At 40.6% G+C, this 16,774-nt stretch overlaps 2 protein-coding genes across 5 annotated transcripts in view; both read left to right on the top strand.

The window, feature by feature from the left end:
• The first annotated feature begins 3,595 nt into the window (after nucleotides 1-3,595).
• LOC137889519 (transcription factor HES-2-like) lies at nucleotides 3,596-4,525 on the top strand. The gene is made up of 4 exons (XM_068733407.1): nucleotides 3,596-3,685; nucleotides 3,789-3,884; nucleotides 3,996-4,083; nucleotides 4,188-4,525. Exons 1-4 carry the CDS (start codon nucleotides 3,596-3,598, stop codon nucleotides 4,523-4,525), a joined length of 612 nt encoding a protein of 203 aa, XP_068589508.1.
• A 1,149-nt stretch (nucleotides 4,526-5,674) lies between these two features.
• Nucleotides 5,675-16,774, top strand: part of acot7 (acyl-CoA thioesterase 7) — a 48,982-nt gene continuing 37,882 nt past the window's right edge. For 2 of the 4 annotated variants that reach the window (XM_068733403.1, XM_068733402.1), the window contains exons 1-3: nucleotides 10,255-10,488; nucleotides 11,917-12,034; nucleotides 13,518-13,674. In XM_068733403.1, coding sequence (XP_068589504.1) covers nucleotides 10,340-10,488; nucleotides 11,917-12,034; nucleotides 13,518-13,674 — 424 coding nt within the window. In that variant the 5' untranslated portion in view covers nucleotides 10,255-10,339. Of the gene's footprint in view, nucleotides 5,986-10,254; nucleotides 10,489-11,916; nucleotides 12,035-13,517; nucleotides 13,675-16,774 lie in introns of those variants that run through there. The other 2 variants (XM_068733404.1, XM_068733405.1) reach the window with 2 other exon arrangements.

Raw genomic sequence — 16,774 nt, 5'->3', positions numbered from 1 at the left:
GTCCAAACTCCGGTCGCAGTGGGGGATGGGCCAGTGTGAGCTTTCTGCTATTTCTCTCTATAACCATGCTGTTGTTACCATACACAGATATTGTAGAGAGAAAATGACACTGGATATAAGGAAACATTGTCATTTCATTTAATCCAGGAATTTGCATGCATTGTCCAATATAGATGTTCTTGTCTGGTGACGGGGTTGATTTTACACAGTAAAACTGAGTGAACCGAACTTTACACATCAAGCTCAGTTTACTCAGAGCAAAGAGTACCACTCAGCCAGTCAAAACAGCCGTATGGTTTTCTGTGACTTAAGAGGGAGCTTTCTGACATTTGAAGAAATCCCCCCCAATGCTGTCTTTAGGTTTAAAGCATAAAAGAATGAAAGCTGAGTTGCGTTATGGAAATTGTAGGTTTTTGGAGTTTGCTTCAGACACATGATATCTTGGCTAGTGCTGCTTCGATTTCCATTTTTAATGTCTCTTTTTAGTCTCCTAACTTTTTTTTTTATAGAAGTGCAATGCTAAATTGTTGGGCAAGTACTTTAGATTTGGATTTGCCTGTTTTGGCATGACATTATATCGTTTGATTCTAATCAGTAATGGCTTTCAGGTGGGATACCACGGTAAAGAACAAGGTGCGTGAGAAAATGCATGATGGATAAAAAGTCCACGTTGCTCTGTTGAACAAGTCAAAAGAATTGAGGTAACCCATGTATCATTTGCATAAATGCCGTGTATGTTCTTTTACTCCATACCAAACCTTAATTGTTTAAATAGAGCGGATGAGTGACGACCAAGCTGGACGCTCTGCACCGCACGAAACTCTTCTGACATCGATCTTTGTTCAGTGGATGTCCCTTTGTTCAAACTCATTTCTTTTCAGTTCTCTGGTCAATTTCAATTTTGGTTTCATTTAAATTATCATAGAACAAAGTAATTAAGCCTCACAAAAACAGGAAAATAACTGATTTGAGCAGAACAAATACTTGCAATATCAGAGAGGCACACAATCTGTATCATAATCAAAGACAAAATCCAATTATGATAACTTTGACTAAAACTAGTCAGTGAAATAAAGAGAAGACCACTGCAGGTTATTCGCCTGAAATACATGTTCACATTAACGTTTTGTTTCGCTCTAATTGTATAACTTAATTTGACCTATTTTACTGTTACAATAAACATGCGGGTAGAGTAATGTGTACTGACGCCCTGACCAAGATGGCGCTCATTACATATCGACAATAAGACGTTTGTTTATAGTTGTTATAGCTGGATATGGTGTTCCCATTGTTTGAGACTCAAGACAAACACCGAAGCCTCTCCGCTCACATCACATTGAAGCAAAAGTCAGGTGGAGTCCGCCTCGCTGTTTCTCCCCCATTCCACAGCCAGCATGTGACTCTTAATTCGCATGAAGTTTCGGAACATTTTCAGACAAAGGCTTCCTGTTATCCGGCCTGCACAGATGGGTTACTGACGCCGAATATGCTTGAAAAACACAAAAGAGGACTCTAACCGTACGAGCAAAAACAGAGAAGTGTACCCCCCCCCAACCCCCACCATCCCCATCATCCCTCCATCCCAGCAGCGCGGTGAGGGGCGCGTGCAGCAAGTGTGCCTCTCAGTTTCAGCGGCAGCGCTTGGCTTTGTTGAAGCAGGACAACAATATTATATATATATATATATATATATATATATATATATATATATATATATATATATATATATATATATATATATATATATAATATTGTTGTCCTGCTTCATATATATATTGTCATGTTTAAGTGCGCTTTCCAGTTTGTATTTAACGTAACTCCAACAATAGCTTTGAGCTTGGTGATAAACAAGCATTTCGTGATAGCTTGGACGCTAACATATCCAGGAGTCAAGCTGAAGGAGACAATCGCAACAGAGTTTTCAAACAGGGGGGGTGAGAATGCTTGTTTCAGTTGGACAACAACATAGGAAGCATGCAGATGGGGCACCCACGCCAAAACTGCGTGGAGATCATGTGTCGTGCGTGTAAAGTTTATAGAAAAAGAGCTTAAGTATATGCAATGCAGACTGTGTGTGTGTGTGTGTGTGTGTGTGTGTGTGTGTGTGTGTGTGTGTGTGTGTGTGGATAATATATGGACAGATCCATGGTGGGACAGGGAGATTGGCTGTTCAGGATGCTGGTGTAGTGCAGGTGGAGTATATGGGGCGTGGGGTCGATGGTTGGAGGTTGGGGGTGGGGTTGAAGGCTCGGTAGCAGACAGCCATCTGGTCTCCATGGCACGTGCTGCGCGCGTGGTTCCCCTGAGTGCAGTGGTATTTGATGGGTTGTCACGTCTCTCCAGTTTTTATTTTAAAAACCTGAAATCTCAAAGCTGTAATTCAGAGTTTGATGCATGCCTCACATGACACGATGGTTGGTTATTAAATACACAAAGTCCACAAGGTAATAGTCTAAATGTGTATAACACCTAAACAGTTCAAACACACGGCAGGCTCATTATATATTTTTTGGCGGTGGCTATTGTGATTGGATTGCATGCTCCCTCGTTACCCAGCCTTTGATTTCAGCCCCCACCGCCTTGCGTGAGGCGTTGGTAGCAGCGGGATACACCCTACAGGTAGAGACTCCCCCAGGGCAGAAACTGCACAAAAACGTCATATGCAAAACTATTGTTGTCAAAATCCAACAGCAGATGTTATTTGAAAGTAGCGTGGCTTGGGTATGAGATTGGAGTGTGAGTCCGTACCTCTTTGGACACTTTTTCATACACGCAAGCCTGACCTCTATGCCAGTAATGTATGTATTGCACCTCGTTGTTCTAAGTGTGCACATCTATTTTTAAAATATATGTAATGTAAAGGATGTATAATCAAATATGAGCAAATTACACACAATAAAATACAGTAACATGGAACATAAAATTAAGCATGCAAACAAATCTCAATAACTTAAACTGAAAACGTAAATGTTGTTGTGGAGAAAACATGATATTTAATGAATTTTACTTGTTAGCTCGTAAAATAAATGAATGCTATTTGCTTTATCACAGTTAAATGACACATTAAATGAATGTTATTTGCTTCCCAGCCATAAATGAACAGTGCGTAATTACGCACCAGTAACTATTTATGTGTATTTTACGAACAATCTGTTCCATTTACTACGTGTGAAAAATGTAACCTAACTGTATACTATTTTTAAGATTTAAATTGGACAGTTTGCAGTTTTGATATTTGGTGAATGAGCATTATGTGCGTCCAACATGTAAGCTTCTTTACGCACACATTTCTTCAGCTTGTTGACGCAGATTTTGAAAATTTGGTCTATGGATCATAACGCAGACACGCACTGCAGTTGTTAGGCGTGGATTAGAGTAGAAGACAGATGGTTATCTTACTAAATGTGATGATTTTGTGTTGTTTCCATCGAATACGGCGAGTCCAAATCGTTTTGTGTTGGCTTGGGGGCGTACCCGTGACGCACGTTAACCGACGCCACGGACCTGCATATATACCGCAGCTCTAGGACGTTAGCGACACATCTTCACCGACTTCTGTTTTGGACACTTCTCTGGCACAAAGACGACGCTGAAAATGTCTCCAAACATGACCTGTGAAGCTCTCCAGTCTTTTTCTCCACGGTTAACTGTGGCCAAAAGAAAAGAAGCTCTTGAGCTCAGAAAGGTAAACAATGTCACTGCATTTTGTTTTATTATTCTAAACATTTTCTCTGATAATTTACACTTAATGTAATGAATGAATGCTAAATATGATGTGTTCTTTTCAGACAATGAAACCTTTAATGGAAAAAAGAAGGCGCGCCCGTATCAACGACAGCCTGAGCCATTTGAAAAACCTCATCCTTCCCCTCACAGGCAGAGATGTAAGTTAATATATCCATTTCAATACATGCAGAAAGCAGTTTTCAGATAAACTAAAGTCAAGATGTTTAAGGTTCATGTGTTTAACATTTGCTTTTTATTATTTTCTCCAGAAGACTCGTTACTCCAAGCTGGAGAAAGCTGACATCCTGGAAATGACTGTGAGGTTCCTCAGCGACATTCCCCCTGTTAACACAAAAAGTGAGTTATGGTTCTGCTTGTTTAACACTTTTGTTGACATATTTATATCCAGTGGACTATTGTCGTTTTGGAACAACGAAATTAACATATCCTTTTATTTTCAGATTCTGCAGACAGTTACAAGGAAGGCTTCAAAGCCTGCCTCCAGCGCGTCTCCACCATGCTTCCCAAAACGAGTCTGGATCAAGACGCGTGTCAGCGGGTGAACGAATTCGTCCAGCAGTCCATGTCTGCGGCCGTCACCCCAGCCTGTCTGAGCTGCTGCGCTCAGAGCTCCAGGACTCTCCCTCAGATCCAACAGAGACTCCTGAGCCTCAAATCCAGCTTCGGCTCCAGAATGGAGAGCCAGTCCAGCAGCAGCAGCGGCGGCGGCGCAGTGGCTCCCAGCGGAGCGCAGTCAGTACCACAGGCAGTCAACGCTGCCATGTGGAGACCTTGGTAGATTTCTTAAATCGAAGGAGCCGGGTCTCCCAAAACCCTGTAAAAAGACTGTAAAGTGTTCCATATGTAGGCAGCACGTTGAGATAGCATCACTTGTAAATATACTTAGTGATTCGCAGCCTCGCTACCGTTGATGAAAAGCCAGAATTCATCGTTAAATCGTATTGGTTGAGTATTATATACTTACGTTTTGCGCACGAGTCTATTGTCCGGTATAAGTTGACAAGTTTAGGCAGTCGTATTTTTTTAAATCTGCATGTATGTATACGGTAAATATTTAGTCCTCTTCGCGGACTAAGTGATTAAGGGCCATTGAAACAGCCCTGTAAGACCCAAAGGGTCAGTCTGTATGAATTTGCACTTTAGACTTCAGTGTTTTGAGTCTGTGCAGATGAACTGTAGACATATTATGTGTCATTGAAAGTATCTCTGTCGGGATGTGTTTTATTTTTGCTATTTACAGCAAATGTTGTATATATGTTATATAAACATAAATAAAACTACGATGTCGTGGTAAGATATGGTATTGTGTTTTGATTACAATTTGTCAGAATTTGCCATAATAATAGTCTTTTGTTCCATGTGCGTAAATATTCATCTTTAACGCACAGCCATTAACGGTTATATGATGATCATACATTGGAAAATAGAATTACAACGTTTTGAAGTTGGCGGACTTCACACACAAGGATAAAGTGAATGCTGGGTTAGAATTACAGGTGCAGAACACACCACACAGCAAAGCGCACACGCAAACTACTGCGTGCTGAGATGCATTTTATTGAAAGAAAATGTTTTGAGGCTTTATCGTGGAAACTAAAGCATCTCCAGACTTTGAACTGGACCTTGGTTCAGCAAACATGTCGCAATGTTTCACATATGGACCCACCTCTCCGTTTAATGAACAAAGGCCTGGCTGAGACATCTGTCATGCAGTGTTCAACTAAATAAAAACCGTTAGCCGGTGTGACTCCGGGATGGATGGTTGTGGTAAAACGCGCTCACGGCTGGCACAGTGAAATACTGCCCCTGCGTCGACTATGACGGCGTAAATGCGGTCTCTGCCGCCCCCGTCCGACTGTTGTAGGCATCGATCTGGTTATGGTTTCTATTTCCGTTCCACAATTATGTCTTTCAAACGTAGCTCTTTGAAATGCACCGGTCACAATGACAAATGTCTGTCGTGTAGTGTACGTCATATTTGAATGAACAACTGAGCGACATAAAAAACACCTGCTCTTTCCATTTCTGTGAAGTCTGAGTAGTTTCCCTACAGATGAGTCATTTCTCAAGGAGACCAGACAGAGAAGCCGGATAGGGGAGTGATTTCACTTCACATCACACAGGACTCCTGCTGCAACACGAGACCAACAAGCCCCGAGAGCCCGTCGTCGACATCATCCTCATCATCATGTCGGTAACGCCGGCACGCGAGACAGCATCCCCCCTTCAATTATGCAGGTAGGACGTTTGATACGACACAATGGCACACGTGCGAGCAACCTTCAAAATGCTAATAACGTGCTGTCGACCGACAACCAGCGAGAGGAGCGCAGCTACCGGCGTCGCTGCGTCGCTCCTCACAGGACGATAACCCAGATAATCCTCTTATTGTCCGGTTCTATTGCTCGGTGCACTGTGTTCTGCCGGAGGTCGACGACGTCCTATCTTGGCTGGTTTATGATAGATCAAACGGCGTGTTTTCCGGTTGTTTAGCTTGTGGGTTTTCCGGGCAGATGTTCAGACCATTTATGTCGTATGTGATGACCTCATAGCGGTTAGCATCGGTTTGGCACGCGCTAAAACTACCAAGGACATATTAAGGTCGCCGTCCTTTCACCAAAAGTCCAATACAAGTTGTATTCTACAGCGCAGGCTTGAGCAAAATTGATCACTGTAAATAGCTTGTCTGGAGTGTGGCGTGAAATCGCGTGCCTGATTGGTCCTTGGTTATTTATCAAGATAATAAACAGGGGAAGTACACTACAAACAAACAGTAAGCTGTGCGTAAATACAGCGGTAACGACGGTTATCTATTAAAATACCTTTGCAGTGAATCGGCTTCATTTCCCAGCAGCATGCAGAGTTTGTTGTAGGCCACTTGTACTCGTCCGTAGGCGGAGCCATAGAGCTCTGTCACAGCACTAAAGCCATGTCTGCACTTAACAGCTTCAAAAATCCCCGTCAATTCAAGTGAAAATAACTCTTCAATGACAGTTGTAGTGTTGACATAGTCTGTCTTGTCAGTTGCATTCATTGAAAGCCTCGTTTATGTAGCTACTATGCCACATTTTGACACAGTCAATCAACTGCTTTGTATTTTCAAGAGAAGAGGACGTTTTCAACCTGAGATTTAAGGAATGTATAACACCATCACTCCATGTAGTGGTTTGGTGGTAGTGAAAGCAGAGTCTTCAGCAGATACCATTAAAAGTAGATTCTACAGTTGAGTACATTATCATATTTTGTACAGTTTTCTGAACATATTAGACTGTTCAACCCAAATAAAATGAATGACAATAAATCCACCTGTTTGTCAAAAGCTTCCGTTGTTTAGAAATATCCTGAAAGCAAGAAGTATTTGGGTCAAGAATAAAATGTCTTTATCAGTCAGTGATAACCTGAAGGCAGCTATTCACTGTGTATAAGCTGGATAGACAGTATGTAATTCACAGTGCATTGCTGTATATACTGTGTTGTAAAGAGTTGGGATATATGAGGCTGATGAGTTGACTCTGGCCTGACTGGAAGCTGTGAAGCCTTCTTGACTTTACGTGATTTACTTGCTCATGGCTTAAATTACTGAAACGTGAGAAATAACAGTTTGTTTATTAAGTGTCCATATGTATGTGATGATGCAGTGCGACGCCAGCAGATGTAGACGATGCCTCTAGATCTGTAACAGAACCTGAGTAGAAACTGTTTTACTGGACATGAACTACAGCTGTGTGATGGTCAAAGTGTTATAAGGAGATGTTACTTTTTTATTTGATGTTTCCTTGAACCTGCCTTTAGAAAATAATCCCTACACTTGCCACAACAACTTTTACCTTCTGTTCAGACAGTTTGGACAGTTAAATGCAGGCATGTATGCAAATATAACCAGTTAGTCAGCTAGTTTGGATAAACACGCTTTTGTTAGAGACTACGGCAATTCCCCCTACTCACAATTCATTGTGTTTCGTAGCAGCAATGCTGAGTCTATACTTGTCTGATGTCAAAATGTTAAAGAGTGGGCCTTACTTCTATTTTTCCACTGTAGATGTAACGAGTTATAATGCATTTTTTTAACAGTGTTAAAATCTCTTGAAAAAATGTTACCTGGACATTTGTGTGCAAGTCAAAATATATATATTTTTTTTACTTTGCCGAGCTTATGGCCAACGTTTCACTCTCTGGACCGCTGCAGCTTCCTCCCAAAACATTCATTATGCACCTAAAACGTGTCCAAAAATACTGCAGCCTGCTTTCCCCTCCTACACTCTTTCTATTGGATACCCTTAGCTGCTTGTGTAAAATTCAAACTTCCTGCCATTTAAGCCACCCTGGGATACACACACTTCCCATGCCCAAGTGGCCGGGTCATTGCTCTGTTTAGACACTTTCTTCACTACAACTCTCAGTGGTAAAATGCCTCTACCTCTCCGGGAAAAAAACAAGTCCATCCTGTCTTCTCTTTTTAAGAGGAACCTCACGTTGACAGAGTCAAATGTGCTTTTACTTCTTTTTGTGTTATCATATCAGCTCTTCCTGGGCTGCAAACTTGAATGTTGTCCCTCAAATCTTCCTCTCTGACCCTTTTTTAAAATGTCATCCGATTCACTTAATTTTTTCCCAAACCACAAATATTTCAGAGTTTTGTGCATGTTTTCAGGATCATACGAATGTCAGGGATTAAATATATTTTTCATCGAGTGTGATTAACCATACAGGCCCACTAAACTATAAATAGACAGAATGGATCATCTTTGAGTCCTGATTCATCATCAGTAGTCTTACAGTACATTTGGAAACATCTGGATCCAGCCTTCTCTTTGATTTACTAGTACTAGACTAAAAGGTTCTTGACTGTGACCTGGCCTCTTCCTTGTTTACTATAGTTGCTACTTAACTCTTTTCTGCTCACATTGGATCACTGGAATATGGTTGGGGCTGTGACACTAACACTAGCTTCCTGTCGCTTGCTTACCAATGTGGTAGTTTAGGTTTAAACTTATGCTCCTATTGATTGCAAGTTGCTTTGTATGAGAGCATCAGCTAAATGTTTTTCCTCAGGCCACTCTTGTTAATACTAATGTCTTTTGGAAATTCAACCTTGTTTAAGTCGTGGATAATCAACTGGTGTGTGTCTGTCTGTGCAAACATACATGCGATTGCGGTGTGTATTTTAAGTTTATGTATAATACAGTCGTGAGTGTTTGACGAATACCTGTCTTACCTGGTGATGCAAGATTGCATGGCTTCAATGCAGTTTGATCCTGTAAATGATGCAGAATCCCCTCCACCCCAGTCACTTCTTTTTGCTTTGCTGTGTTCTTGCCGATGGGGCTTGGGACAGAAATGATACCAAGATACGCCTTTCTGAAGCTAATTTGCAGTGTTCGCCACTGTTCTACTCGCCACAGGTAAATGTTAGGTGTTTTGTGTTTGTCTCAGCAAGCAGTGAGAAGATTTAGATTATATTCATGCACTTGTGCTTGGCAGCAGTAGTATGCCATTCACTTATTTAAACTATATTTTAATAGTGTAGCTCGTCCAGATGGCTCTAAGAAAAAAAAAGGAAAAGAGAGAATACATGTGAGAAATACAGACACAATTTGGGTGTAGTGTTACAACTTCAAAACCAATATGTATGGCATACCTGTATACCTGTAGAGAATCTGTGTATTCTAGATATGTAATATTCATATACGTTGCTTTATCTACCCAGACAAGACCTCATACATCAGTGATGGATTATTTGTAGGTTGTACATTACATACAATATTAGGAATTGTTCACACAGTGCTCCTGTGAGATTCAACATCGATACTGTAAAGGGCTATTGTGTTGCACTGTATGTAACAGAAGCGATCACCATTTTGAAAGGGACCGTATATGTGAACAAGATTAAAGGGCAGAGGGACTTCTAGACTAGTAAGCTTTCAATCCTGGCAGAGACTTTCACCTCTTAACCAGTTCACCAGTGCAACAGTTTGTTCTTTCCGTTCACGTTCTTGAAAAGCATGATCAGTGGCTTAAAGTGTGGCTTCTTTGCCTCCGTTAGCTTGTTTGTTTGTCTTCAAGTGGGACATTTCTAAAACCTATAACTAGATTTACATGGAGGACAGGTCTTGTGGCACTTAACTAAAAACAGTTTTAATTGTGATCTTGGTCCATTAGTTGTTCTAATTCAGGATTTCCTAGCTATTGTTAAAGAAGAATCCCATGGAGACGGGATCTCATGAATGAAGCAATTGGGCAACACAGTTACTGAAGAAAACTTACATTCCAACGAAACAGAAACACATTTTTAAATTCTTATCATGGGCATCACATTTATGCCACTGAGACATTTCTTACTCCGCCTGTCAGCTGTGGCACACAAACCCAGGTGTGATGATGGCAGATTTTCTTGGTCAGCCGCCGTCTATCTGTGCATCAGTGGGTGTGTCCAGATCCAGTTTGACCACTAAGGCGGGGTCAATATTAACACATGCATGACATCACTCGCCACAACCACGTCAGTGCCTAGAATCTCAGAAGATGTGAATGTAGAGATCGTACAAAAGGGAAGTGGGCCAGAGAGTCTGACTGAGAGTCCGGCAGTGCAAAGATGCGTTGCTTTAGGCCTCGGAGCGGCAAGGCAGCCGATGGAGTGGCAGCCATGGTAGAGAAACGCCAAGTCAGTGAAAGTCAGCAAGTCAGCAGAGATGTCAGGGAAGGAGTGGAGGCAAGAGCTCAGCAGCAATATCAACTCAGCAGGTAGTTTAATTCTGACTAACACACACACACACACACACACACACACACACACACACACACACACACACACACACACACACACACACACACTCAATGATGCTGAATATACAGGATACTATCTGGTTTAAAAATTTAACTCATCACAAGTATCTAGTATCTAACACTACATGCTACCTTTGTTAAACTTTTTAATTGTTCCGACTGTTTCAGAGAAGTGTAGACTGAACTCTGGTCAGTTTTGAGGCTGTAACTTGCTCTGCTGTTGATTAGATTGCGATACATTATGAATAGTTTACAGCACTTTTGCTTCATATAATTAATATTAATATTAGAATGCAATTTCAATAAATACTACAGCCTCATATCTGATGTCTCTCTACCTTTCACAATAATTGTCTTTATCACATTAGTGTAGTAGTAGAGTAATTCATTTATTTTGTGGTTACTATGTGTAATACAGCAATGTCTGTTCTTGATTTCACTGTTACTAAATGTTGCAATTGTAAAATTCCCCATCCGCTCAGATGCAACTCTGACTGTTTTTTGAGGAAGTCTACCGTACAAGAAACATTAAATGTTGCAAGACGGCATCAGTAGTATTCTTCACATACTTAACACGACTAATGCTCAATCATCTCTACCAAAAGTAAACATTCACCTTCCTGTGGATTGCTAATCTTGTCAAGATGTCGATCTCCTGGCTTCGTTTTGGAACACAAACGTTCCTTTGATTAGTCAGATCTCAGTGCAACGGTGCATACCTGGTTTTGTTGGAGTTTGTAAGCAGCTTAGATTGTAACTGGTTAAACTAGTTTAGCCCACACACTGAAGAATTGGAAACAGCTAAAGTGTATGACAGCATGCTGAACTGTCAGTGATAATGATACTGTATCTAGTCATCAGATAGACATGGAGGCTAGAATCAAATACTCCAACAATAAGATGTTTTGCTCAATAGAAGTCCTCTCAATTCATGAGTAGAAGCACATCACAGCAGATATGTCCCTAGATAGTCCTCTAATTTCAACAAACGACTTGTCTTACATTAAAGCCTGCTTCAACTAAATATCAGCCTGATTCAATTGAATAAATCAAAAACTAGTTATGTTGGGTGATTGAAATGCTCATAGTAACTTCTCAGTGACTTAACTGAAAACACACAGCTTAGGCACATTTCATGTTGTTGGCTCAGGCCTGTAATAAAAAAATTACGCAGATACTCTGAAATCATGGATCAACAATGTTACAATCTATTAAAGCCCATTCTTAAAAAAATAATGTGAAAGGTCAGTTTTAACATTTACTGATCAATAGTATTTTATTTTCTAACAAGATGCCAGGAAGTCTTCTAACAAGATGCTAAAAACAGATGTTGTAATCCTACCATCAGATTCTCAGTCTTGTTAACTAGTCTTCTCTTCACTGCAGGATCATGAGGCCAGACGACGCCAACATTGTGGGCAACGTCCACGGCGGCATCATCCTCAAGATGATCGAGGAAGCCGGATGCATCGTTGGCACGCGACACTGCAACGCACAGAGCGGGGTAAGAGACAACAACTATATTCAGACCAATATAAATATATATTGCAAGACTTCTCTCCTTAAGTTGTTGTCAGGTTAATTTCTTTAATTCTATTCAATTTGTTTTCTATAGCCCAAAATCACAAATCACAAATTTGCCACAATCTGTACACATGCGACATCCTCTGTCCCGGGACCCTCACATCACACAACAGGAAAAACTCCCCCCAAAAAAAACCTTTAACGGGGAGAAAACCCGCAACAGAGGAGGGATCATTACTTACATTAACCACTTCATTTATAAATATGGAAATGGGAAAGAATTAAAATTAGGCAAGTGAAGAAATTAGGCAAGTGAAGAAGAACCTTAAAGAATTTTTTTTTTCTTCGGTAGTGTTGTTTCTCTCTCCAGCATGTGATGATTCATTGTTGTGTTTAAAGGCGGTTAGAGATAAAAAAAATCTTTTACAACCACTGTTTGAGAGATCATAAAATATTTATTAACACAGTTTGTCGAGCATTAAAATAATAGTTGATTTATTTAATTTGAAAAAGTAGTTCACTGCCTAAATCATGACAACATTCCACATAGTTCACCTTGTATAGCAACAGTATATAACAGCTTATGTCCAAACTGAATGGCTGCATTCATGTTGCTGTTTTTCAGTATTGCCTCACCCAGATTGTCTTGGTTTGACTTTTCACCTGGTGAACTTTAACTTGCATCTTTTTGATTGTCATCTCACCTACTACAACAATGCGATCATATCCTGCCGATGTCATGATACGTTTCACTGTTCAGATAAGATATTAAGACAAACACAACATTTATGGACACAACATACATTTACACATGGGACTGTTGTCATAAAGAATAGCAGTGTATTCTTGAAATCATCGAAAACATTAAAGTCCAAATTAAAGTCAAAAATGACTTTCAGCTTTTAAGCTAACTCCTTTATTTTATAATATATTGAACACCATTTAAAAATGCAAAAGGATCTCGAGTGTTTTTGTATGTAATTCCATTTCTATACTTTATGTTAAGTGGTTATGTCTTGTTATATGAAGGGTCAGCAGGATTTTATCCTAATGTCTGCAATTCATTGATTTTGAAGTATTTGAGATTCACAATAATGCACAAATAACTATTTAACTTGTGAACAGTTTTAAACATTTGGTCCTTGAAGTTATACTTCACATAAAAACACCCAGTGTGAACCAGGAAGATGAAGAATTACAGAAGAAAGAAGTCATCATAATCAATTGTGTCACCTGTTTTAATAAGGAAGTATTGTCTGTCATGTCTATGCTTAAGTTCCCTGTGTCCATGCCCATCTTCCTACACTGATTACATTTTTCTTTTTGTATTTATCTTTTATAGACATCTCAGTACCTTTTAACTTGTCTGATTAGTGTCTCTGTGGAGTCAAGCAGCATGTTTTCTTTAATTTTGTGAAAGTATGTACGATATTTGTTTTAGGTTTGCTGTTTCTCCTCTCTAGGACCGCTGCATGGCAGCTCTGGTTCGGGTGGAGAAAACAGAGTTCCTGTTCCCCATGTTCATTGGCGAGGTTGCCCACGTCACAGCTGAGATCACTTACACCTCTAAGCACTCACTGGAGGTGCAGGTCAAAGTCATAGCTGAAAACATCCTGACAGGTGACTTGCTAGCATTCGATACTTTTTCAACAGGCATTTAACTGTTAGATAATATGTTTAAATGAGTAATGAACTAACATTTCATTATAGGCATACTATTGAAATCCTGCCTTTGTTTATAGAAGTAATATTAGTTATGCTGTTACAACTCTGGTAACAATATATAGAATTTAAAGAATTTAGTTTGAACCTGCCATCTCAACGGGTTCAAGTTCAGCCTCATTCTTATCTCTTCAGAGGAGAAGAAAGAATGACATTCAGGTTCACAAGTATTCACAGGCAGGAAGACGGACAAAACACACATATACACAAGGATACCCACATATTACACACATTACTATTGCTTGCCACCTATAATGTATGCTATAACTAGACGAGCACTCGGAGAGCGCAGACCTTCACAAAGGCTATGCGTTGAGTCCTATGAATTTGGCTACACATGGGCCCGTAAAGTTATTTTCTTAAATGAAGAAAAGCAACTCTGAATGTAATAATCTATTTCCATCACAATTTGTTTGTATTTTTGGCCTTTTTTGTTTATTTATTTGAAACGTCTTAAGTCCAAGTTGTCGAAATGCTGGAGTCTTGCACTGAGTCTGGTTAGGTCAAAAGGAAAAGACAAAAGACCTCTCTGTGATATTCTATTCTATTTCACCAGTAGAGGGCAGCACACAATAGGTAACACAGCCCAGAGAAGATGAAACACTGTTTCCATGAGGCTCAGCACTATGAGCTGTGACAGGGGAATAGAAACTAAGAGCCATGTTGATTTCTAGTTTTAGAATGTTTGCCAAGTAATGCAGTCTGTAATTCTTGTCTATTATTAAGATATGTGCACATTTAATGCATGCTACGTACACATGAGAGCATGTGCAGACATACTGTATATGTACGCAGACTTACACACACACACACACACACACACACACACACACACACACACTGGCCAGAGTCCCTTGAGTAAAGATGCAGGGTGGATCACATTGAGCTGACCTAGCGGTGTCTCTGAAATGCCAGTGGCAACAGTGATGCACAGACTGTCGGTAGAACCACATGTAATGCGCTGACCATACTGTAACTGAGTTCATGTGAAAGTGGCAGAGATGATGATGTCTACGCCTATTAATACATATATAGACACACATGCACAGTATATCACGGTAATGCTGGTGTGAATGAGTTTCAGCAGCATTGGGGGAGGAGTTCTTGATAGTTTACAATGGGAAGCTCACTTGTGTGTGTGTTTTATTTTTAATGAATTGGTAGTTAGAAGTTAGTATGCCATTAGAGCAACCCGTCCATCCTCAAGACAGCAAGAGACAGAGGAGACAGAGCGAGGGAGTGAGTGAGACACACAGACAGAGGCAGACAGACATATTGATGGGTAAAAAGATAGCCCAGGGAATGAAAGTAGAAAGAAAGAGTGAGAGTAGGAAAGAGATAGACAGAGGGATGAAGGAAAGGAGGTGTGAGAAACAAAAGAAGTATCCCCTAGACAGCCGTTGCCCTAGCAACAGGCTTGTACTGGTTGGTTGGCTGGTTGCTGGGCTGGAAGCTGGTTGACGGAGGCGGAGGCAGAGATGTGAGATGACAGGTGGAGAGCAGCGTACATACATGCAGGCACCGGCACGGACAGCCTGCTACATGGCCTATCGGGAAGGACCCGGAAGAGGGAAGACCAGGAAGAGCTTCATTTGATCCACGTTACAAGATTGGTGATTAAGTGCAGTGAGCGAGGCTTTATTCCTTTATTCTTAATACATTCTTTATTTATTCATATATTGGACAAAAACAACGTTATAACAAAGTCAGTCTTGTAAACCCTCTGTATTTTCCCAAAACATCCTCATATCCTCTGTTGTAAATATTAGCTATTTTGACTTTTAGAAGCAAATCTTCACTTTTTAAAAACAAAATTAGAATACATTCTCACCATATTAGCATTTAATGTTACGGATTATTCTATAATAATACAGAATAAATACGGGCGCATGTCTTGCCATTTCTCAGCTCCACTGTTCATTTATATGTTTTGGTTTTATTTTCACTGAAGTGCAATGAGTTATTAGGCCAAGTGTAGGTTTAGCGTCGGGGCAGTGTGGGTGTAGCGTAGATGAGCTTAGCTTCAGCTTGTGTTGAGAGCAGGTGTGGAGGTGAGTTCCTCTGGGACACCACATTTTTTTGTTAAGCTCTCTGGAGGCTGCATGGGCCAAACACAACATCTGTCCAAATATATATATATAGAAACTCTGCCGTCATCCTGATAATGGCATCATGTGTCAGTCTAACAAAACAAAAAGTACAACAAATTTTAACATCTATCCCAATCAAGAAATATTTATTAGAATACCAGTGCACATAAATAATCATTTTCCAGTACTGTGTCGAGTGAGCAGACAATGTCCTCAAATCAGAAATACAAGCAGCTTCTACATTATAAGGAGAGTCAGAGGAGAGGCTGCGGTGTGGTGGTCTATTGGGCCAAGGCTATAGCATGTAGGTCATATACGGGTGTGTGCATTTGAGTTGACACAGCTGCTATCCATATGAACGTGTGCATGTCCGTATGTTTTTATAAATGAGATCTTATTCCAACCTCAGAGGAGTTGTCTGTTCTTATATCAATAACTGAGAGAAAGGTTACGTTACATGTGCGTGTTACTCTTTGGGCCTTGCGTTTAGATGCATCATTTTGCGGATGTGTGTTTGCACATGTGTGCATGTGTGACATGTATGTTTATGCATAGTGGGTGAATCTGTACTTACATGCATGTGTGTGTGTGTGCATGGGATTTAATCAGTGTTTGGCCCTTTAAAAGGTTCCTGCGGGGCCGAGGGGGAAGAGAAGATAACGGGAGCAGACATTATTTGCTTCTGTCATGTCGGCTTAGCGTCAGGCCTCACACACTGTGACCCAGTCAGAAACGGACGCCAAGTGGATGTACCTGCACACATGCTCCGACACGACGCACGCACGGACCAGACACATTCTGACACACACATGCGGTTGTGACCTGCGTGCATACAGAGCCTGATATGCACATGCTGACACATTCTGCACAGAAAAAGTCACACACCTACATGTCTTCACACACACACA

The sequence above is a fragment of the Cebidichthys violaceus genome, unplaced genomic scaffold (genome assembly GCF_023349555.1).
Source record: "Cebidichthys violaceus isolate CVI_PGR_0920_01 unplaced genomic scaffold, fCebVio1.0.p SCAF_6, whole genome shotgun sequence".
Classification (NCBI taxonomy): domain Eukaryota; kingdom Metazoa; phylum Chordata; class Actinopteri; order Perciformes; family Stichaeidae; genus Cebidichthys; species Cebidichthys violaceus.
The sequence above is the reverse complement of the archived record's forward strand: the minus strand, read 5'-3'. Positions and strand labels throughout refer to the sequence as shown.